We start from the raw sequence: 25,876 nt of genomic DNA on the forward strand, positions 1-25,876 counted from the left end.
GGGGAAGGGATAGTTAGGGAGTTTGGGATGGACATGAACACACTGCTATATTAAAAATGGATAACCAGCAAGGTCCTACTCTATAATACAAGGAACTCTGCTTAGTATTATGTGGCAGCCTGGATGGGAGAGGAGTTCAGGGAAGAATGGATACATGTATATGTATGGCTGAATTCCTTCGCTGTTCACCTGAAACTATCACAACATTGTTAATAGGCTATACTCAAATACAAAATAAAAAGCTTTTTAAAAAAGAAAATAAAGTAATAAATAAAGTGGTCACAGATATGTTTTAGAAGGATAGGACATTTCTGCTGAGAAACCTAAAGAACGACAAAGAGCCCACATACAATGGAGGTGCAAAATGGAATCTTTAGTAGAGATTCCAAAGGAAAGGGTCAATGCAAAAACCAAGCTTGGCAGGAAGAAGAGGAAGGAGAAAGAGGAGGTGAGAAAGAGGAATGGGAGAAGAAGACTGGATCTAGAAAGAAGTGAATAAAAGAGAGAACAGCAAGAGAGGAAATCAGAGTAGATGAGAGTCAGGTCACAACTTAAAAAGCCATTATAAGAAACTGTGTTTTTTTGAAGATACAATAATAAATCTTCTGCATTTTAAAAGAACAAATTAAAATCTGATTTAAATTATTTAAATCCTCACCCTGCTATGTGAGGGCTTCCCTGGTAGCACAGCTGGTAAAGAATCCGCCTGCAATGGAGGAGACCCCAGTTCAATTCCTGGGTCAGGAGGATACCCTGGAGAAGGGATAGGCTACCCACTCCAGTATTCTTGAGCTTCTCTGGTGACTCAGATGGTGAAGAATCCTCCTTTACCTCCTTTATCGAAGCCGGGAGACCTGGGTTTGATCCTGGGTTGGGAAGATCCCCTGGAGGAGGGCATGGCAACCTATTCCAGTATTCTTGCCTGGAGAATCCCATGGACAGAGGAAGGAGCCTGGCGGGCTACAGTTCATGAGGTTGCAAAGAGTTGGACACGACTGAGCGGCTAAGCACACCTACGTGAAGAATTAACAACAATGGAAAAAAAACCAAAGCAGAGAATCCACTTAGCACCCAGATCTTGGTTTTTAATACCATTATCTAATAAAAGGAACTAGGGCCCCTTGGAGAAATGGCTGATTCTAGGACTGGAGCAGAAAATATATAAGATAAGCCAGGAACATCAAGTAGTGCCAGAGAGGAAGGAAGGGCTCAAAAATAAACAAGCAAAGAAACAAGAAGCCCTACATTAATGGAGATATGTAAAAGGGATACAGAAGCCATCTGAAAGGCTCCCAATAGCCAAAATTGGAACAAAAATGAGCAACAAAATAACCCAAAGTATAAAATAAGTATCCATGAGTCTATATTGATATAAACAAATGATTAAATAAAAAATGAGGAAAAAAGGCACAAATCTCACTTGCAGGAGAATTCCAAATAATTTACCCATCAAGATGGGAAGCATAACTCTCTACTCTTTAACTGTGAGCTCTGCATAATGTCTTCCTTCCAAAGGGGACAATATGAGAAGGGGGAAAAAAAGAGTAACTTCACATGGGGGGAAACCCCATAAATACTCTTCAGCCATGTGACCAAGTTCAGTATAAAAAAACAGTGTCATGTTGACAGTATACACCCTTGAAATGAGGTGATGAAACTCTCTCTTTACCTCTGTGATCTTTCCCTAAACCCATAACCTCTATATGATCATTAGAAATGGAGACAGGAATGGCAATCTACTCCAGTATTCTTGCCTGGAGAATTTCATGGACAGAGGAGTCTGGTGGGCTACAGTTCATGGGATCGCAAAGAGTTGGACATGACTGAGTGACTAACACAACAACACAATCATTAGGAAAACATAAGAAAAACAAATCCTAACAGAGAGGCAGCCTACAAAAGACCTGACCAATAGTCCTAAAAATTATAAAAGTTACCATATGACCCAGCAATCCCACTACTGGGCATACACCCTGAGAAAACCACAATTCTAAAAGACACATGTACTCCAATGTTCATTGCAGCACTATTTACAATAGCTCAGACATAGAAGCAACCTAGATGTTCATCAAAAGATGAATGGATAAAGAAGATGTGGCATAACTATACAACAGAATATTCAGTTCAGTTCAGTCACTCAGTCGTGTCCAACTCTCTGTGACCCCATGAATCACAGCACGCCAGGCCTCCCTGTCCATCACCAACTCCCGGAGTTCACTCAGTCATAAAAAGGTATAAATTTGAGTCGGTTGTAGTGAGGTGGATGAACCTAGAGCCTGAATGTACAGAGTGAAGTCAGCAAAAGAAAAACAAATATCAGATATTAATGCATATATATATATACATATGGAATCTAGAAAAATGTTACTCGTGAATCTATTTGCAGGGAAGGAATGGAGGTACCCTGTGGAGGAAGGAGAGAACAGAACAAATTGAGAAAATAGCATTGACATATATATACTATCGAATGAAACAGGTAGCTAGTGGGAAGCTGCCATATAACAGACAGCCCAGCTTGGCACTCTGTGACGATCTAGAGGGCTGGGAAGAAGTTGGGGAGGGAGGCTCAAGAGGAAGGAGATATATATAATAACAACTGACTCACACTGTTGTATGGCAGAAACCAACACACATTGTAAAACAATTATCTCCCAATTTAAAAAAGTACAAATCCTGCAAAAAATAAATAAATAAAAATAAAATTTTGAAGGTCATCAAAAATAAGGAAAGTCTGAGAAACTGTCAGAGTAAAAGGAAGCCTAAGGAGACCTGATAACTAAATGTTATGAAGTACCTTGATAGGATCCTGAAACAAGGAAAGAACATAAGGGGTAAAATAAAGAAATCTGAATAAAGTTAGTTAATAAAAATAGATCAATATTAGTTCATATAGTATAACAAGTATACTAAACAAATGTAAGATATCAATAGAGGAAACTGAATAAGAGAGTACATGGGAACTCCGTACAATCTCCTCAATTTTTCTGCAAATCTAAACTGTTCAAAAATAAAGTCTATTAAGAAAAAAAAAGAGCAAAGAGATCATCACATTGATTTAGGTGAAAGATTAAAAAGATGATGATGAAGTAGTAGATATGGTAAGGAGTCAGATTCAGAACATATTTTGAAAGTGCACAGCACAAAATATGTCGATAGATTAAACATGGGGGTGAGGAAAAGAGGAATCAGGAATGACTCTTGGGTTTTTTGCTCAAGTATGTATGGATGTGAGAGTTGGACTATAAAGAAAGCTGAGAGCCAAAGAATTGATGCTTTTGAACTGTGGTACTGGAGAAGACTCTTCAGAGTCCCTTGGACTACAAGGAGATCCAACCAGTCCAGCCTAAAGGAGATCAGTCCTGAGTGTTCATTGGAAAGACTGATGTTGAAGCTGAAACTCCAATACTTTGGCCACCTGATGCGAAGAGCTGACTCATTTGAAAAGACTCTGATGCTGGGAAAGATTGAGGGCAGGAGGAGAAGGGGACGACAGAGGATGAGATGGTTGGATGGCATCACCGACTCAATGGACATGAGTTTGGGTAAACTCCAGGAGTTGGTGATGGACAGGGAGGCCTGGCATGCTGCAGTCCATGGGGTCACAAAGAGTCGGACACAACTGAGCGACTGAACTGAACTGATTTGGATAATGAATAGTACCTTTACTTAGCATATGGAGGGAAATGAAAGAAAAATAGATTGTGCTGCTTCTGAGTCATTTTGCTACCTCAATTTTTTGCTAATTCCTGATTTATTCTTGTGAGCTCATTGAATCAATAAGAAAGTTTCAAGCTGTATGGTCCTATGTGGGATCTCAGATTAGTATAATTTTTTAGTATTTTTTAATCTCAAAGATACTATAAGAATGCTTTATAATAGAAAAGTATATAACTGCCTTATAAAGAGATGCTGCAGAATGTTTCTTGACCTAATTTGGAGACAAAAATTCATATTAAATCACTAGTTCCCTAAGTCCACATCAAAGAGTCTGTAAAATGTATGATTATATCAAGCTTTTAAGAAGCACAGACTAATCTGGAAATCTATACTCTCAAATTCTCCAGATGATTGTGACAACCACTGACTCAGATGGCATAAAATAAAGAAAAAGTTTTCCTATTTAAAATAACAAACATCCCACCTTCCTAATTATGTAGAATTGTTTCTATTAGTAATTTCCAAAATAAGTTTTTGCCCAATAAGGAAGTTAAAAAAAATCCCCATCACATTGTGTAAACTCCCACCTTCACAGATTGTTGTGCATCGCTTTATAAAGTTATCTGTGAAGCGCTGAACTAAGTGCCAAACAAGTAAAAGATTTGTCAGAAAAGATCTAATCCCAGAGCAAAAGATGACACGTTAACCACTTTCTTGGTGAACTTCTTAAAAACATTCGATTTCAAAGCTATTGTTTCTGGCCAGTTGAATCAAATGATAAAACTTTAGATTGTATGGTTTACTCAGACTAGCCTAGCAAATCAGCTAGAAAGATTAAACACTAAAAAGACGTGTCTTGTGTGGTCAGTAAATTTACATTCCATTAAACCCCCCAAGCAAAAATAATATGAAAGACAAAGATCCAGTATCAAGAAGCTTTCCTTTGAGTCTGGAAACCATGAACTGAAGTTTGCTAGAAGATCTGAATTTTCATTCAGTCATAGTCAAGAGTATTTATGGAGTGCTCACTATGTGCAAAGCACTCTATTTGAAGGAAGAGGTCTCGTTTAAAGTAGCCATAATTCAGCCCATAAAGCCCTTTATAGCTAAAGATCAACAGTTGGAAGCTCAAGCAGGAGCAAGTGTGTAGCTGGTTCATACTGAAGGATGCAAGTGTAATTTGGTCAGTGCTGCTCAGTTTAAGTTGAATGGGCCTTTGCAGTTTGTGTAAATTCCACTTTCTGGGTGGTCTTCCAGAGCAATCTCAAAGAGGGCACACCACAGTGGTACTGGAGTTAATTTATGCTTATGTAGACTATGAGTCATGCAACAGCCATTAACACTATATACTTAAGTGAGTACATAGAAGTAAAACGTGCAAATCTCCAGCAGCATAAGGCCAACTTTCCTTAGGGCAAAAAAATAATTGCAACTGGAATGACCACTAAAAAACAAATCTAGACACAAACGAACAAAAGCATAGTTTGTTCCAAGTACAATGCAAAATAATAAAGACAGAAATAGCAGAAGGAATCTGAGGTTACAGCCAGCTAATCCATGATCATGAAATAAAGGAATAATAAGTCAACGTCTGTTTTGATGTTGACTCTCCCTTCCTTTGTCCACTCACTGGTGGCGGCGCAGAGCAGTAAGTGTTCAAAGAGTGGAAACCACAGCAACAGTAATAAGAGCTGCCATGAGTGGAACTCTGACTCCACCGCAAGCAGAGTTAACACTTACACACGAGCAAAGAACCTAGCTACTCCCCAAAATTGAACATTAAAAACTTATCTCATAGATGGATATTAATCTAAAATTTTTTCTTTTACCTCTTGCCCAGAAATAGAAGGGGAAAAGTTAATCTTTTCTAAAGTTTATTCTACGTGTTCTTTAAATCTCTTTCCCTTGTTTCTAATACCTTAAATAGATCCCACTTTACAACTTTCTTCAATTTATCAAAAAAAAAAAAAAAATTCCCTTGAGTTTGTTTTCCATCCAGTCACAAGGGATTGGCCTCAAATTCCTATTTTAACTATAATGACACAGCTATGATGACTGTGTTTTGGGGGATTATTCCAACTTCAAAAATTCTGCTATATCTCCATTTCAGCTTGTGGTTTGAAAACACCAGGTTGTATCCTAAAATCTTCACAATCTTCTTTTCATTACCAGGTCTACCAAACTTGTTTTCTAACATCACCAAACCCCAAGAGAACTCTACTCAATACTTTGTAATGGCTTAAATGGGAAAAGAATCTTTAAAAAAGAGTGGATATTGGTGTGTATATATATATCACTGTTTCACTTTGCTGTACACCGGAAACTAACACACCAACATAATTTTTTTAAAAATTGCCAAACCCAATGACTAATTCTTCTGAGTCTCAGCATTACTTCACAGTCTAGTTCATGTCTCCTATAATATCTATATATCCAACTTTGGCCCACATACTAAACTTAAACATCTTCTCATCTACTTCGGCATTTCCCTATGTGTGTTATTAGTAATGCTGGCCTCACTGTAAGCTTCTCAATTAAGAAAAGATTTTGTGGTCAGAAATTTTCAAAAAATACTACATACAACATTCTACTCCTAAAGCTCTACAATGAACATGAGTGAATTGGGCACTCCTTGATTTGTATGATAAAGCAACCATTTGACTCATTTTCACTGAGTGTTTTCCAATAAGCAATCTTGTTTCATTCATCAAAAGAACTCTTTTTAAAATTTTTTTCATGGAACACATATTAACATATCGTGGAGCTCCTATAATGTAGGAATAGTATTCTGATTAAACAGATACTCTGTAGAACATACTTTGGGGAATACTGATGCACCTGAAATTATAGGTTAAAACCTGAAATCCATCAGGCTTCCAAAACTGCATTCATCATCTTTCTTCCCAAGCCAGGTGTTAAACATCAAATTAATCTTTAGTAACAGCTAAAGATTTTCACCAATTTCACAACTCAGACAGTTGATAAATCTTTTGAGCTCTTACTGTCTGTTCTCTGCAGTGTTTTTTCCCCTCCCTTACATCATCCTATTGATGTCACCCTAAGGCAAACCTTTTACCAAGCGTAAGAATTAGATGACAGCTTTAAAAAAAAAAAATCCAGGCTCCATCGCAACCTTGTTAAATCAGAATTTTGAGGGGAGAGGCTTGGAATCTGTGCTTTTAATGGACAGCCAGATTTGCAAACTGCTGTGTTCTTGCCTGGAGAATCCCAGGGACGGGGGAGCCTGGTGGGCTGCCGTCTATGGGGTCGCACAGAGTCGGATACGACTGAAGCAACTTAGCAGCAGCAGCAGCAAAGTAGACCATGGGCTTCCCTGGTAGCTCAGCTGGTACAGAATTTGCCTGTGATGCAGGAGACCTGGGTTCCATTTCCATTCCTGGGTCGGGAAGAACTCCTGGAGAAGGGAATGGCAACCCACTCCAGTATTCTTGCCTGGAAAACTCCATGGACAGAGGAACCCAGTGGGCTATCGTCCATGGGGTTGCAAAGAGTCAGACATGACTAAGCAACTAACAAAAACACACACACAAAGTAAACCATGGGCTTCCCAGATAGCACTAGTGGTAAAGAATCTGCCTGCCAATGCAGGAGACAAAAGAGACATGGGTTCAGCCCCTGGGTTGGGAATATTCCCTGGAGGAGGGCAAGGCAACCCACTCCAGTATTCTTGCCTGGAGGACCCCATGGACAGAGGAGCCTGGTGGGCTACAGTCCACAGGGTCACAAAGGGTAAGACACGACTAAAGCGACTTAGCATGCACATGCATGCAAAGTAGACCAAGAAGTTTCTATGACTCTTCTCCTCTGCCTAAACTAAGCATTTTTCAGTTCTCTCCCCTCATCTCTTCAAGTGACATGATCTGAGTCTCATAACCATCAATAACCTGATATGCAGATGAAACCACCCTTATGGCAGAAAGTGAAGAGGAACTAAAGAGCCTCTTGATGAAAGTGAAAGAGGAGATGAAAAAGTTGGCTTAAAACTCAACATTCAGAAAACTAAGATCATGGCATCTGGTCCCATCACTTCATGGCAAATAGATGGGGAAACAATGGAAACAGTGACAGACTTTATTTTGGGGGGTTTCAAAATCATTGAAGATGGTGACTGCAGCCATGAAATTAAAAGATGCTTGCTCCTTGGAAGAAAAGTTATGACCAACCTAGACAACATATTAAAAAGCAGAGATATTACTTTGCAACAAAGGTCCGTCTAGTCAAGACTATGGTTTTTCCAGTAGTCATGTATGGATTTGAGAGTTGGACTATAAAGAAAGGTGAATGCCAAAGAATTGATGCTTTTGAACTGTGGTGTTGAAGAAGACTCTTGAGAGTCCCTTGGGCTGTAAGGAGATCCAATCAGTCCATCCTAAAGAAAATCAGTCCTGAATATCCATTGGAAGAACTGATGCTGAAGCTGAAACTCCAATACTTTGGCCACCTGATGTGAAGAACTGATTCACTGGAAAAGAGTCTGATGCTAGGAAAGATTGAGGGCGGGAAGAGAAGGGGACGACGGAGGATGAGATGGTTGGATGGCATCACCGACTCGAAGGACATGAGTTTGAGCAAGCTCTGGGAGTTGGTGATGGACAGGGAAGCCTGGCATGCTGCAGTCCATGGGGTCCCAAAGAGTCGGACATGACTGAGCGACTGAAGTGAACTGAACCATCAGTTACTCTTCTCTGAATGTGGTCCATTTTATCTATAAATCTTTTAAAGCAAGGGTTTTATACTGAACAACAGGGTATAGTCTGGCCAACTTGTGAAATAATGGGACTATCAATTATCTATTGTCTCCTGGATTTCTCTAGCTCTGCCTTTATGCTGGACAAGCAAAATCATCTCCATGCTCTGCAGCAAATTGCTACTTGTTAGAATCAACTCTGATCTGTAATAACTACCAGAATATGAATCACCTAGCAAATAGATATAACTTCAGAGAATTTTAAAGCATTACTTACTTAAAAGACCTTCTGATCTCTGTTCTAAATTAAGTGGCATGCCTCCCTTTCTCTACTGAACTTTAGGTCTGAAAGCCACAATTATGTCAATCCTTATAATATTTTCAAATCAGTGCTCCACATTTACAGAGTGTTTTTTCCACTTACAAAACATTTCAACATTATTTACTTAATCCCCTCAAAAGTTCTTGTGACATGGGTATTATCCTCCTCTTACAAATAAGGAAATTAAGGCTCAAAGAGGTTAAGTAGCTTATTCAAAATCACACACAGTAAGTGAGGAAAGTTGTGACTTTAACCTCATGTCGTGCACTTTAATCATACCTTTCTCCACTTTAAAATCCAAGTATAGTCACTTGGTCATCACCAGAAAATTAGCACCAATTAACACCAGAGTGTGATAGCTACCAGATGGTGAATTATTAAGCAAAAAGAGCAATCACCTAGAATCTGGGGAGGCATTATAACATAATACAGGAGCTAAGGAGTGGTGTCTTTGGGGTAAGGCAGCCCTGAACTGGGGTCCTAGCTCCATCTCTGACTGCCAGTGTTACCTTGAGTAAATTACATGTCCTTTGTGAGCTTTAATTTTCTATTTCAGTCACAAAGAATAAAGGAGATAATTTTCTTTAAAGGGCTTACTGTAATGTTGGCAGGTGGTAAGTCTTTGTTCAATTTTTTTAAAAAACAACAACCCTAATTCAAACACAATAAACAGTTTACTGAAATAAATCTGTTCAGAAATAAATACAAACCTTTTGACTCTGGTGTTCCATCCTTCATCACTAACCTCCAGATGTCTAGAAATAGGGCTATGTGAAGACTATGGGAAGATGGAAGACAGCCACAAGGAGGGAAAAAATTTGAAATGATGCTTGAAGTGGAAGCCCAGAGAAGGTATGTAAATAGAAGGTTAGAGCTAAGTGTAAGCTCTCAGTGACTGCCTCCCCTTGGTTATCATCACCATTACCAATCACTTAGGGATAGAAGAGAGGAAAAAAAGAAGCAACAACTTACAAAAGAAGGCAGTAACTTAAGTATCTACTTGAGATGGGAACAGATTATTAAATGGACATAATTTATATTAAACTTATAATCACAATCATACAAAATGTGAAATTATATTACACTTCATTCTTTCAAATTATCACTGGAAAAAGGTAAACTTGGAAATAAAAAGATAACTAGTAAGGACCTACTGTATACCACAGGGAACTCTACTCAATACTTAGTAATGACCTATGTGGGAAAAGAGTCTAAAAAAAAGGGGATATATGTATATGTATAACTGATGCACTTTGCTGTACAGCGAAAACTAACACAATATTGTAAATCAACTACACTCCAATAAAATTTTTCTAAAGGATAAAGGTTAAAAAAGAAAAATCATCAAACCTATGTTCAACAGATATAAATAAGTAAATAAATTGGTGTTTGTAACATTGAGTAAAGGTAATATTAAAATAATATTTTTCTTATTGCTCCCCCCAAAATATGTATCTAAAAAATTAAAAGAGTAGATAAGCACACAAAAAAGTCACCTACAGCCCAACCACACAGATAACTACTGTTAACATGTAGTATATAGCCTTCTAAGCTATTTTCATATATATGGAAATATATGTATTTTACAAACATGGGGTCCTATATAATTATTGCTTTGTAAACTTTTAAGTTTGTTTAAAATTTCTTTCCAGATCACCAAATATTGGATAAGATATATTTATAAGATATTGGGTTGTAAGATATTGAGGGTGGGAGTCTAAATTTAGTTTTTAAATACTTTGTTGGTTGCCCTAACACTATTTATATATGTATTTCATTGATTCTATTTGGTACATTTTATTTCATACATGTTAACATCTCTGAAACCTGAATGTGTCTGTAATAAATATTTCACAATCTACTTGGCAAGGTTCTTCTTTTCTTAGTGTTACTTGAAATAATAATAAATCCTTTAATTAAGAGCTTCTTAGATTTGACAAAACATAGTATTTCCTTCTAATAAATATTTCACTAAGAGTTTCTTTTTTAATTAAAGAATGCATTTGGAATTTTTATAAAAATCTCTCCTGGGAACATACTAAAATATTCCATAAGATATTCTAGTACTGAACTATTCATACATTCCTAAACTAAGCCCTACTTTACCATGGCATACTACTCATTCAACACAGTGTTGGTCCTTATATCTCTTTTCATAAATCAGATCAATCTATAGTTTTCCTTTGTAATGTCTCTGTCACATCTTGGTTTTAGAGATGTTCAGTTCAGTCACTCAGTCGTGTCCGACTCTTTGCGACCCCATGAATCGCAGCACACCAGGCCTGCCTGTCCATCACCAACTCCCGGAGTTCACCTAAACTCATATGCATCGAGTCGGTGATGCCATCCAGCCATCTTATCCTCCGCTGTCCCCTTCTCCTCCCCCCAATCCCAGAGGTATGTTACCTTTGTCAAAGAAGTTGATAAGCTTTCTTCTATTTTCTGTGATTGACACAGTTAATACTAGCATAGGGATAATTTTTTTCTCTGTAAAAGTCTAAGCTGGTTTGTGATAACTCTTGATTTGTTATAGAGTTACTGGTCAATTCATTTATAATTCTTCTTTAGTCAAATTTTCTATTTTTAGAAAACTATGCTGAGATTTTAAATTCATGAGGATAGGGTTTACATAGTATTCTCTTACATTATAATAATATTTTCTGTATCTGGTTTTATCCCATTTTCATTCCTAGTGTTTTGACATTCTTATGTTCCTTTCTTGTTTCTTTTCTATTAGACTTGATAGAAATGGTTCTCTTCATTAGTCTTTTCAAAGATCAACCTTTTGGATTTACTTAATTCTAATATTTTATTTTTCAAGTTAATTTATCTGAGTGCTTTTAATATCTTCTTTTGCCTCCGATTTTCCACCTGATTGCCTATGATGTGCCTAGATGTGGCTTTCTTTGAATTCATCTTGCTTCAGTTTTGTAGCACTGTTTGAATCTGTGACATTTTCCCTCAGTTTGGGAAAATTCTTGACTATTGTGTTCTTCAAATGTTGCTTCTTTCCCATTATGTTTTTCTTCCCTTTCTGTGGCTCTAATATATTAAACCTGAAACTGTGTATATTATATTATCTTACCAATGCTGCTGCTGCTGCTGCTAAGTCACTTCAGTTGTGTCCGACTCTGTGCGACCCCATAGATGGCAGCCCACCAGGCTCCCCCGTCCCTGGGATTCTCCAGGCAAGAACACTGGAGTGGGTTGCCATTTCCCTCTCCAATGCATCAAAGTGAAAAGTGAAAGTGAAGTCGCTCAGTCGTGTCTGACCCCTAGCGACCCCATGGACTGCAGCCCACCAAGCTATTCCATTCATGGGAGTTTCCAGGCAAGAGTACTGGAGTGGGTTGCCATTGCCCTCTATACCTTTTCATATTTCTAGCTCTCTTAGCTTGTCTGAATCTATTCTACCTACCTGTTTTCTGTTCATGAGCCCTGCATTCTTCTATGTTTCATACAATATTAAACTCATCTCATGTGTTTATATTTCAGTTATTGCATTTTCAGACCTAGAACTATTTTATTCTTAACAACAGATTTCTGTTCTCTGGTGAAATTCTCCATCTTGTCATCTATCTTTGTGAATATATTAATCACAGTTATTTTAAAGTCTGTGCCTGATGATTTGACTATCAGGATATCTGGGCCATTTACAGACCTGTTTCTTTTTCAGTTTATTTCCCTTGGTCCTTTACTTTGGTATGCCTGGTAATTTTTGATGAATGCCAGACATTGTGTATGAAAAATTGGACTCTGAATGATGATGATGTAATCTTCTACAGAGGGTTTATCCTATTCTCTGATAGGCAGCTGGAATGGGGTGGGGAAGGGGGGAAAGATTAACCTAATCTAATCAGGGACTGAACTCAGTTGGGGTTGGGTTGCAGTTTTTGATAAATTTGGTCTACCTTTGATTTGTCCCCATTATACTGGTGTGCTAAAGCTCAAAAGAGTCTATTGTTAAAATTTTTAAAACTTTGGGATATAGTTGCTAAACATAAACAATATTAAAAACAAATTATATAAATTTAGAATTAAATTATAAACAAAGAAAATACATACTCAAAATTCACCACTTCTAAATTTGTAACTAAATTTAACTGTTGTTCTATGCTATTTACATCTGTGTATTTGTATCACAAAAATCTATATAATGGTGTTACTACACATCTCTTGTCAACTCCACATTCAGTAATATGAGAGCTGTAACTTGAAATAGCCTAAGGTGGAAGTATCTGCACCACAAGAATCAGCAGACAAATCAGGGTTTATCATTTTGTAGATTGTTTGGATCGGTTATTCTCAACTGTTGGTAATTTTGGCTGCCCCACCCCGACCCCAACTCTTGGAATTCTATTTGTTTGTCATGATGGTGGGGAGGGGGTGGGAGAAACAGAGGGACAAGAGCTACAGCCATCTAGTGGGTAGAGAATACGGATGCCATAAACATCCTACAATGTATAGGGCAGCCCCCTATGACCAGATATTATCCAGCCCAAACGTCAATAGTACTGAGGCTAAGAAATCCTACTCTACTGGCATTTCTGCTTCTAAACATCTGGAATCTTTACCTTTCTCCCATTGCCTAGAACTGGCAAACGCCTTTGAGGAAAGAAGTGAGCATTTTATCCCAGTTTATTTTGTTGTTCCTGTTGTAATTTTTCTAGTGTTTTGAGTCACTATTTAGTTCAGTTGTTTTTAATCTTTCTTATATTTAATAAACATGTTTGACTACAAACTTTTCTTTTGGTATCGCTTTTGGCAGCCCACCTTGTCTATTTTCACTTTCTGCTCTTTTCAGGGTTTCCTTGTAAAAGGTCCCAGCCATGAACATTTCCATCTCTCCCTTAGTTGGAATAGGTGTATCTTTGCAGTTGCAAGCAGTGCCTTTTGTTGAAAGAAGCATCCACTAAAATTAAGTTCCCTGAGAGGTGTATAGATGTTACTTTGAAAAGTGTGGTAGGGGGTAACAATTTAGAGACTCCAAGTTTTATTTATACTTCTACCATTCCAGTATCAACTTGAATCATTTAACTCTGCTGTTACTCTTGATTTACTGGAACTAAAGCCATTTATTTAATAAGTGATTAAGTAGCCAGGATATGTAGTCTTAGCTCAGTTGGTAAAGAATCCACCTGTAGTGCAGAAGACCTGGGGTCAATCCCTGGGTTGGGAAGATCTCTGGAGAAGGGAACAGCTACCCACTCCAGTATTCTGGCCTGGAGAATTTAATGGACTGTATAGTTCAATGGGGTCGAAAAGAGTCAGACACTACTAAGCGACTATCACTTTCATGCCCCTGCACAGGGTGCAGATGTTAGCTGCAAAAATCCTATGTCATGACCTCTTCTCTCTAGAGGTTTCTAGATTTGTTAGGGACAGACTTGTAAATAACTAATGTATTAAAACTCTCAGTTACTTCCTCTAACTTCCATTATTTGGGGAATTTAGAATCCAGATTAAATTATTGGATAGAAACTAACTTAATTTTAGATTTGTATGCTACTTATATTTTACCGTGTAAAATTTTAAAGCTGCAGTCTTCACAAACCTTATTTATATTTATACCTTTATATCTTTTTAAAGTATTTAAAAATTATTTTAAAAAAAATCTTTTGACCTCACTGCACAGCATGTGGGATCTTAGTTCCCCAACCAGGAATCAAATCTGCACACCCTGCATTAGCAACATGGGGAGTCCTAACCACTAGACCACCAGCGAAGTCCCTTAACTATTTTTTAAATTGAAGTATAGTTAATTTACAATGTTGTGTTAGTTTCAGATACATGGCAAAGTGAATCAGTTATATATATGTACATGTTTTTTCTTCACAATCTTTTTCATTATAGGTTATTAGAACTATAGTTCCTCATAGGTCCTTACAGTTAATCTAGTTTATATATAATAATATGTATATGTTAATCCCAAACTCCTAATTTACCTCCCATCACTATCCCCTTTGGTAAACATGAATTTCTTTGTTTTCTGTATCTGTAAGTCTATTTCTGCTTTGTAAATAAGTTCATTTGTATCTTTTTCTTAGATTCAAAATGTAAGTGATATCATATGATATTCATCTTTCTCTGACTTATTTCACTTAATATAGTAATCTATAGGTCCATCCATGTTGCTGCATGTGGCATTTCATTCTTTTTATAGCTGACTAATATTCCATTGTATATATGTACCACATCTTTATCTGTTCATCTGCCTATGGACATTTGGGTTGTTTCTATGTCTTGGCTATTATAAACAGTGCTGTTATGAACACTGGGGTTCGTGCATCTTTTCTAATTATAGTTTTGTCTGGATATATGCCCAGGAGCGGGATTGCAGGATCATATGGTAACTATTTTTAGTTTTTTGGGGGGTTCCCCAAAAAACCGTTTTCCATAGTGCCTGCACCAACAGTAGGAGGGTTCCCTTTTCTCCACATCCTCTCCAGCATTTATTATTTGTAGACTTCTTGATGATGGCCAGTCTGACAGGTATGAGGTGATACTTCTTTGCAGTTTTGATTTGCATTTCTCTACTGACTGCTGATATTGAGCATCAAGTGCCTGATGGCCATCTGTATATCTTATTTGGAAAAATGTCTATTTTTTTTAATCAAGTTGTTTGCCTTTTTGCAAGACTGATGAGTTGTTCTTTATATCTTTTATAGCATGTTTATGTGTTTATTTCATTTGGTACAGAAGTGCTATCAGTTAGAAAGGGCTACTGTTATTCTTACCATTTTACAGATGAGAAAAATGAGGTGGAATGTTTAAGTAACTTGCTCACGGTTATGCAGTTAAGTCTGTGCTGGAACTTATAAAACTTTATTTCTGCTTGGTACTCTGGATAGCTTCTGCACTTTTCTTTGATAATATTATGTGGTGGGTCACTTATCCATGTATAAGACACACTGAAGACATGTATTTGAGGGAAAATTTATGCAATTCTCATTGAACTGATGACCATGTTTTGAAAAAAGTATTATTCATTTATAAGAAGAGCAGCTTTGTGGACTACCTCAGAAGTACTGGCTAAAACTTGTACATTATAAACTGTCTTTAAATAATTTCAAAGTCTGTGAATGGGAATAACAGATGTTCATTAATTTTCTGATGTATTTTCATATAATCAGGATAAATTTACATGAATTATAATTTTAAAAGTTCTGCCTATTATGTTTCCCAATTTATTATCCATTCTAATTCACTAAGAAAAACCCAATCTATTTCTGTCTACAACGGAAAAATTAACTAAACAACTAGGATTTAGTTTAGGAAATAGAAGGCAAGATTACTTTTCCCCATTCTTCCCCATTCCAAGATACACAAACAGTCCTGTACCCAATTTCAACTATCCAAAGATTTTATGTGTAATTATCACTTCAATTTTTCTGTATGTGTATATGTATTTTTTAATTAGAGAAATGCAGTTACAATTATCTTTCATATTGTCAGACTTTGAATTATGCCTTACTATAGTTTTCAAGTTTCCCAAACTGGAGTTGTTCTTTATGTTATGCTATGCTTTTATGATTTTACTATTTATGCTTTTCTTTTTCTTCTGGTGGTTTAATGAGTCAGGTTTAATTAGTCAGAAAAACTAACAATATTCTTCCCTCCCTATCTTTGCCAGTACTTCCATGAAGTACTTTTCTTTCAATCTAGCTGTGGTCTTACCCTGAGCTTTCAGGTGATTTGAAGATAGAACATTACAGACGCTTTTCCTGTATATCATTGTATGTATGGACAAGACAGAAAGGATCAATGGAATGAGAGAAGTCAATCTGGTGTTCTCCTCAAAATAATATATGAGTTATTTAGATATAACAAAAGTTTAAGTCATTACTCAGAAATCTAGTTCATTTCATAATGGTTTCACTGTACTGGAGAGCTTACTTTGTTAAAGGATTTAGAATGAGGTGAAGGGCAATTCAGGTTTTTTAAATTCAAGTTAAATGTTAAGTTAATAAAGGTTAAGAAACATTTGCTAGAATTATGAGCAATTTCCAGCTAGAGTTCCATAAAAAGAAAGCTTGAAGTTAAATTCATGCTACTCTTCCTGGGAGAATTCCATAGTGACTAGAATGCTTTATGAGTAGATATCATATGGATAGGAAAAGGACTGGAAGAATGGAATTTGAATAGAAAGTAAGGACGAAAAACTCCTTCATTCTTCCCCTATCTCCTCCCCCTCCGTGCTTCCAACACACACACACACACACACACACACACACACACCACTCTATCAGAAGAGGGAAAGCTTATGTTGAAAGTCTCCTTTAGTAATAAATGGAATAGAATAGTTGAATAAATTGTGTGTGGCACTGAACTGGAATTTCTTCAGTGAAATGGCTTATGTTCTTAAAGAGCTGAAAAAAGGCTTAAATTTTCTAGTAGCCTGGAATAAGACTGCACAGGAGGCGCATGTGAAATGCAGCATGTGTGAACAGTTTTGCATCAGAGTCCCATCTGAAACATAGCAACACAGCTGGAGCAGTGACTCACCACACTAACATCTACTGTTAACAGACAGACGGTCTCTAGTAGAGCCTGCACTTTCTCATGTTAGAAGGAGTTTCTTAGACTGTTGTGATGGTATGGTTCCTCAAACTTGGTCAGGCCACTTGAATTTAACATTGTTGAATACTTGCCATATACTTGGCACTTTTCTTACACCTGTTTGGTTTTATTTTCCCCACTTTATAGGTGATGAATTTGAGGTCACACATCTGGCCTGGTATTCAGTTCATCCCATCAATTGCTTTTAGCCCGTGCTTGTTCTGATATCTGATAAAAAATGAAGATATAAAGAAATTTCAAGATAGAAGGAAAGACATTTAAAAGAGCTCATGTCAGGTGGCCTCAATTTTCTCAGAAATATAGGGACAGAATTTAAAACAGAAGTGATAAAAAATTTGGAACACAGTTCCTTGAGAAAATGTAATAGGGGGTTAGTAGTAAAAATAAAATGACTTTCCAGTTTTAATAACTAGAATCCAGCCCAGAAATCCAGCTGCTGCCTGCCCTACTTCGCAGATGGTAAATGGCCTGATGGCTTCCTAAACGCTGGCTACATCTTCCTGCTCAGATTCCAAGGGACTTCCCTGAGGATAACCGCCAGCCTGAAGCTGAATTCTTCTTAATGACCTGCCATGATGGATCTATGTACTTTTGATTCAGCCCTCCCTGATGCTGGGAAAGACTGAGGGCAGGAGGAGAAGAGGACGACAGAGGATGAGTTGGCATCATAGATTCAATGGATTTGAGTTTGAGCAAACTCCGGGAGATAGTGAAGGACAGGAAAGCCTGGCGCGCTGCAGTCCATGTAGCAGCAAAGAGTTGGACATGACTGAGCGACTGAACAAGAACAACAGCCCTCCCTAGATTGGAACAGTCTTCAACTTTCAACTTAAACACTATGACAAAGGCAGATTTTTCAAGGAATTGAGGTGTGTGTGGATGTATGTGTGTTGCATTTGTTCCAAGTATGCTGAGTAAAATAATCAGATATGAGTGATCAAAATAAAAATTTTAAACTTTATTTTCCTATAATTAACTTTCTTCTTTCCTAAAAGTTTGAGTGTTACTCAAAATCCATGTACACTGTCTGTATGTTCTTCACAAGATACTTATCCTCTCAGTTTCTTCATCTATAAAATGTTTTGCTGTGAAGACTGAGTTAAATACAAAGCACTTAGAACCATAATAGGCAAGAAGTGCTATGTACTCTTTATTATTATTTACTATTATTATTATCCTCATCATTAGTGAACCTGTGTAAAATGAGCTATTAATTCAGTGCAAGGCCTCATTAGTAAACATGCAGAAAATAAAAACTGTCCTATGTGGTTCCTGAAAACCTTAAAATTATCAGGAACTGATTAATATGGATAAAATTTAGGTTTATCAGCTGACAAAGAAAAGTTCCCACTGAAGCTATTAAACCCCTATTTCCTTTTCTTTTCAGCTCCAGAAATCTCTCTTGTGAACTGTTCTGGCTTAATTCCCATTTTCATCATGCATTTGTCTTATTCAAAGTCGCTCCACAGTCTATCTCACAAACTTCAGACATGCCTCTGATCAACAAACAAATATTTGGTGGCTATTCTATGCCAGAGGCTAGAGATATAAATAGATATAGATAGGGCTTCCCTTGTAGTTCAGTTGGTAAAGATCTGTCTGCAACGCAGGAGACTGGGCTTTAATCCCTGGGTTGGGAAGATCCCCTGGAAAAGGAAATGGCAACCTACTCCAGTATTCTTTCCTGAAGAATCCCATGGACAGAGAAGCCTGGCGGGCTACAGTCCACAGGGTCACAAGAGTCAGACACGACTTAGTGACTAAACCACCAGAGATATAAATACGACTAAGGGGTGACCTTGCCACTGTGGAGTTTACTTACTAGTGGGCAGACAGGCACATAAACAGATAATTACAAAACAAAGTGGGACTTATCAGGTGGCGCTAGTGGTAGAGAACCCGCATGCCAATGCAAGAGACCTAAGAGACACAGGTTCAATCCCTGGATCAGGAAGATCCCCTGGAGAAGGGCATGGCAACCCACTCCAGTACTCCTGCCTTGGAGAATCCCATGGACAGTGGAGCCTGGAGGACTTCAGTCCACAGGGGTGCAAAGAGTCAGACATGACTGAAGAACTTAGCATGCACTCACGCACAAAACAAAGCAGAAAATGCAATGAAGGAGGTGCATGCATGCAAGGTGCTACGGTAGCAGAGATGGGGAACACCAGAGTTCACCCTGGATGGCTCAGACTTGGCTTCTGGAGGAAAGGATGCCAAGGCTTCAAGGACTTCAAGCAGAAACTTAAAAGGCTTCGCTGGGATCCCAAGGCTTCCTTATTTGGTCCTTTTTAACCCTCTAGACATTTCTCCACTACTCCCAACATAACTCACCTCCTAACTCCTATTGCACCAGTCTCAGAACTGTTTCCTTGAAAAACCCAGTTCTGATTCCTTACCTCATACGGCATTCTCTATCAGATATTCTCTGCCTGGTAGAGTGTTCTCATCTCCTCCATGAAAACAGGCCCTACTGGAATACAGCCGTATACTCTCCTATTACCCATGAAAGCACTGCAACAGGTATGTGCAGATTAATGTTATTTCTCCACAGTTCGTCACTGTTTATTGTTTATCATATCACTCCAACAAAACTATAAATACCTCAAGGGAAAAAAAAGGGTTCACAAATTTATTTTGTTTCACAACACCTGGCAAAGTGTGAGCAAAGTCCAAGATGTCAGAAATACTTTCTGAATTAAATTATTTCACCAGTGCCTTTTATGGTTTATCTGATGCGCAATAAATTCATTTTATGAAAGTTTAGAAGTTCAAATAGCCAGAGGAGAGAACATTCTGTCAGTTAAAGGCAGTAGTACTATATGAGAAATAAACTTAGCTCGGTAGAATTTGTGAATGTGAAGAAAACGTGAACCATGGAATAAATTACGCAGTTGGTTTATAAAGCAGCCTGTGAATAAGGTTCTTGTACTTGGTAAGCAGTAAAAAAGCACTATATTGTTGAGAGGGAATGTATTTAGGGTAGAGGACAAGTTTGAATGGCCTTTTATGTAAGGAAGTATTTTATATATACATATATATATATATCAGTCAAGTAAATGAAGAGAATTATACATATATGTGAATGTGTGTACACACACACGCAGAATGAGTGTGAATAAGGTAACAAAAACGGCAGCTGGAAAAACAACCTTTTCATACTGCTCATGATAAGGCATCTTTAAACTCAGCACTTCCTTCTTATTACTTTCATTTATCTGTTTTCCTCCCACTGGTATTTCTCCTATTGTTCCTCTATTTAGTCTTCTCGGCCAAACTTTCTCTCCTCACTCCCTCCTCTCTAACACACAAAACCTCCACACACTTTCTTGTTCACACTCATACTAACCCAAGTCAACTGTTCACACACTTTGTGTTCAAAGTATGAAACCAGCTATATCAAGAGGGGGTCTGACAGTGATACCATTAATTCACTAGACTACTGAGTGGCTTTCAAACTTCTGCTCATGAATCCCTAAAAGAATTTTGAATAAAACAGAGACTCTGTGCCAGTTATCAATACATTGCCTCTCACCTCTAAATGTATCTTCCTTACCTGCTTTGCTAAAATGGAGCTGGGACCTTTAAATATCTTTGTCAGCCAACATAATATTAAACTTTGTCAGTAGAGGGAACAAGATAAGGATTGCAGGAGAAAGAGGTTTTTCCTTCTTGGTTTCAGTATGCTTTCTCAACAGGCTCCTGCAGAGCCTGCTGCCTCCCTGGCATGAGGGTCACATGGTGCATGGAGCGTCTCCTATTTGCAGGCCTTCGCCATGGGGGCAGCTTCCCCAGCGCCCAACTCCCTAGTGTACACAGCCTCTCTGGTCCCCAACACTTTGAGCCACTCTGCTTCTCTGGTGATGGCTCCTGTGACACCAGTATCCCCTCTGGAGCAAGGTGCTGGTTTCAGGGCACAGGGACAAGCTGCACCTGGTGGCCAGCAGCCTCCCCTGGCACCTCCCTCAGGTGGTTTTGGAGTGGAGGGCCCCCAGTGAGACACTTCCCTGCAAAGAGCTTTCCCCAGCACCCCAGAGGGGAGGTATCCAGTAAATTCCAGGGGGCAGAATCCCAGGAAGTTGCACCGTCGTAGCCCCACAGTGACTCCTGGGCCATCAGCCCCTGGAAACAGGGGCAGTTTGCAGGGAAAGCTTTCCCTTGAGGTCTGTCTCAGCTCTAGGGGTCATGGTCACTTCCTGTATTTGCTGTCTCTATATTCTTCACAATTTCTATTTGCTTCTTACCTACCAACCCCTCAACACCACCACCCTCTGTCACATGTGGTCATTCTCTGTATTAGACTTTCCTGTTCAAATTATTGTGTGGCTTCTGTATCCGGATTGGGTGCTGACTGATACACACTTTCTCATACATTTTAATGTGATGGCTAAAATTTCTTACCAAGAAGTTAAATAATTGAAAACAGATAAATTATCTGGTGTTCTGAATATAGATATTCTGAAAATATATTTTTGTCAAAACCTTAGAGTGATGTGTCTAGATCAGTTAATGAATGGAGAAGACTACTGTATAACCTGATTGCAAAGGCAGTCCTCACTGTCTCAAGTAAATCGGATTTATTTCCTGTACACACATACATACACAAAGACTTTCATCTAAAAATTTTGAACAAATATGTCAATACATGTTTTCACGACACACATCTCACTTATGACTGGTAGAACATGGATAGACAGATAGATAGATGGAGTGATAAAAAGCAGATAGCTGGCAGGCAGACTATCTCCAAAATGAAATACTGTTTTGATACTTTTTTTTTTTTTTTACCAGTTCAATACTTCTCAATGTTTTTTTGTTTTTTGGCCTTGCTTTCAAGGGTCTCTCCAGAAGTAATGCATTCCTGAACTGTCCTTTTGCTCAATGCCTTAGACATTTTTACCCTGTGATAATAAATCATAGTAAGCACTGGGATGGGTGGAAGCTATGCCATCTTTTGTGAAGTGGGAGAAGGGGAACCATGACAGAGGAGATTGGAAGGACAAGGTGGCAGGCTACAGACTCCTCAGTAACAGACAGCAGTTTCAGGAAAATGCTTGCATAGGGGCTGAGGATCAGAAAATTGCTTCCCTCAAAGCTGTTCATGCCCTGTGGACACCCAGGGGACAAGTTTTCCAGTATGAGGAAAGCAGCACCAGACCAAAGAACTACTGCATTCTATACTGAAGGCCAAAGAGAGATACTGTTCCCCCTAAAACCGACAAGAAACCAAGCGGGAGAAGTTCAGCATTTTTTTTTTTCATGTAATGTAGACTAAAAATATTAAATTATATTCCATAAAAATTTAAAAACTAAGAGCTTTCCTTACAAGAATGCTAAAGTTTCCTTTAGAGTCAATATCACATCAAATATGAAACTCCTGAACCCCACCAGTACCTATGGTTGGATAAGGGTCTTGCTTTTACTATTTGTGACTCAAGATGTCACATGGCTTAAATCCTTCATTTACAGTGGCTCTGTTTCTTATTTAAAACAGTGAGTTTTTCTTAGATCCACTACTTCACTGAATCATATAATAGGGAAAGAAATGAAGAATCTTAAACAAAAGCAAAGGAGATGTGGCCAATTTTTACCATTTGGGATATTAACAAGTTTAACATGGCTCGGCAACTATCTTAAGTGTTATATCAACTATTATGACACAAACTAAAGGTGTTGAAATATAAAGACGTGTGTTTTCTGAGAGGAAATGGGTGACAATTTGAAGGGCTGGTTTTTTTTAACAGAATGAATAAATACATAAGAATTCAGAACAGATTCTCAACCAACACTAATGTGCAATAAGGTTTATGCAAGTTAAGAAAGGTTTTAAACTTTAAAAAATTTTTTTCAGGGAAACTACTGTTTCCTGTTATTTCTGGAAAATCTGTAAATGCTAGTGTTTTCAAAAGGAAACATTTGCAAGGAGATATTAAGTATGTTTTACAAGCTACACATATCAGATTCTTGTTTGTGCATTTCCCCTAAGAAATTTGTAATTCTGTTTTAAATAAATGACACTTACTCTCAATTAAAGTTTCTGTCTTTTTATTCCCCTAAATCAGCATCCCCATGGGGAGTATGGGGCTCCTAGGATTTTTTCGACCTAAATAAATACATTTTAATACAGAGCTTTCTTTCTTGGATAAGATCCATAATCTCTAGAATACAATGTCTGACTTAACCATTCCATTAAAAAAAATCTATGTACTGCCTGTTTTATAGTAATCTATTGGGATCTTTAAAATAAAAGATTTCGATCAGTGCAAAACTTTAAACTAAGAGTATGTAACTTACTTACATATGTATAAATATTTGTTATAATTCCCGCTTGAGTTTCAATAAAGGTATTGCCTTTCACTGCAGAAGTGTGAATAATCCACTTGGTGGATATTATTCAATCTGAAGGATGCACATAAAGAACTTCCATTATGGTCCAATAAATAAATTTAGGGCCATCACTTGGTGATAGAAAAATCAATAAATATAGACATTTTTATGTTCACCAAAATCTCTTTCATAGCTCTGCTAAGCACTTTGGTTACTGAGATGACCAAGTTAATGCTAGGTATTTTAAAGATTCGAGTAACAAGAAATCAGCCAGTCTACCAAACTGGTAATTTATTATGAAAGCCAATAATTACTTTTGTTTTGTGGTGGGGGGGCAGGGAGTAGAAAAATTAGAAATAAGAAAATTTAGGAATGGGAAGATCTAATGTGAACAGGCAAAATCAAGCTCGTTGCCGTATGTGATTTGCTCACATCCTTAGGTTTTTAATATACTTACTTAAACAATGGAGTTCCACAAACAACACATTTGTATATTCCAGGATCTTTGTGATGTGTATATTCTCCTTCGAAGGCACTGATACACAATAAACAGAGCATAAAAAAATTAAACAAAGTTAGCGTTATTTCTTATAGAACATATTTGCTTAAAATATATTTCTCTAATAAATCTTTCAAGGGCTTTTTGTCTTAAAATGAGAACAGACCAAACATATGGAAATCTGAACATTACTAATATATTTCAAATCTGTATAATAAAATGTGCATATAACTACTCCAAACTAATGCAGGTTAAATTTAAAAAAAAATCAAGCCGTCTAGTTATGTAATGCTTAGAAATTTTTTTCCCTACTTTAAAAAAAAAAAGCTTGTAGTTCAGATTCACAGAGAAAAACATTATTACATGAGATTTCTGCTCCTCTGCAGTGTCCAAAAATGTATACCAGAAAATACAGAAGGGTCCAACACTTCAAGTGGAAGGAGTCTTATTTTCTGGTTTGAAAAGGAATATTGCAGCTTTAAGGGAATATTTTTCTAAGTTAACAATCTTAAAGGCTAGGAGGTCACTCAGCTAATACAAATCAGCTGTGCTAGCCCAACAAAAAGTCTATGTGCTCTGCAGCTTGTTTTTATTATCCTTTCACCCTCTTTATGAGGTCCAATTTTTTTATAAACAGAATTTTTAAGAATGACCTAATCTCGAGTTGTTTGTGTGCATTAAATCATTTTGCTAGTCATGTACACAACAGGACGAGTAGACGTCTCGGGCCAAGACCCAAGTCCATCTCTAGCTCCTTGTGGGGTGAGGGTGGACTTTGTCAGAGATTCAACATTTGGTCAAGTCAGTAAACAGTATATACTGTGACAGGAAGAGAGTGTTGCCTATTAACAAAGACCCCATGTGCGGTAAAGAGCTCTTTCAGTTCATGAATGAAAACAAGAAGTTACATCATTAATAAATTTGGATCAGAGGTAAGTTACGGCCTTATGCCAAGCTCCATGGTATAAATTAGACAACAAAATGGTCAGACTCTGGCAAGTTACCTTTGAGCTGGAATCAGCTGAGAGAGACTTTATTCACCAAAAACAGTCTTGGAAGTGAACAAACTCTTTTTTCAGGACTTAGGGCGAACTTCCAAGGACCAAAGCCATGTGAGGGCAGTTATTGAAAATTTTTGACATTCCAACCACAAATGAGCCAATAAATACTTTCTCCACATGTGCTTCAAAAAGAAATTGGAGTGGGGTAGAAAGGAACTAAATTATGCTACCTTCTTTTTGCAGCCAAAACATCTATACTTACAATGGCCACCTTCAAATTTTCAGCATCCTGGCAAAGTGCCATTCCCTCATGGTTTTGCTTACTGTGATGTCTTCCCAAAAAATGTACCTAAATCGCTATTACTTCCACACATTTTGTAGTAAACTAAAAACAGGCCCTTAACAAAAGCCTTGTGACTTTACAAAAGATAGAGTGTTCATTAAATGGGGGAAAGAATAAATAAAACTTAGTCTTAATCTAAACAATACCATTTTCAACCTTTTCAAGGATACTAACATGTAGACTTTAGCAAATAAGTGCAGAATCCTTTAAATTAAATAGCAAGGGAGAGGATTCAAAGGTTGGAGCAGGGGTACAGAGGATGAAGAAAACTAGCTCTTGCCTAATGACTTTTTCGTAAGCTCGCCTTACCTTTCGGTCCCTTTCTCCTGAGTGACATGGTATTGCAGGGGTGTTAGCCGCTTCCTCAGCTCCTGCTGGGAAAAGACCACCTTACAGTTCTTCTTATCCCTACATGACCCTGGAAAGAGAGAGGATATAG

At 37.7% G+C, this 25,876-nt stretch overlaps 1 protein-coding gene across 4 annotated transcripts in view; it reads right to left on the bottom strand.

Annotated features, from left to right (window-relative positions):
• Positions 1-25,876, bottom strand: part of MSRB3 (methionine sulfoxide reductase B3) — a 192,345-nt gene that overhangs the window by 108,074 nt on the left and 58,395 nt on the right. For all 4 annotated transcript variants that reach the window (XM_055395103.2, XM_055395105.2, XM_055395104.2 and 1 more), the window contains 2 exons: positions 25,747-25,855; positions 24,052-24,129 (listed from right to left, as the gene is read on the bottom strand). In XM_055395103.2, coding sequence (XP_055251078.1) covers positions 24,052-24,129; positions 25,747-25,855 — 187 coding nt within the window. The remainder of the gene's footprint in view (positions 1-24,051; positions 24,130-25,746; positions 25,856-25,876) is intronic.

Source organism: Moschus berezovskii, chromosome 6 (genome assembly GCF_049115385.1).
Source record: "Moschus berezovskii isolate FMDL1 chromosome 6, NW_MosBer_1.0, whole genome shotgun sequence".
In the NCBI taxonomy this organism is placed as follows: Eukaryota; Metazoa; Chordata; class Mammalia; order Artiodactyla; family Moschidae; genus Moschus; species Moschus berezovskii.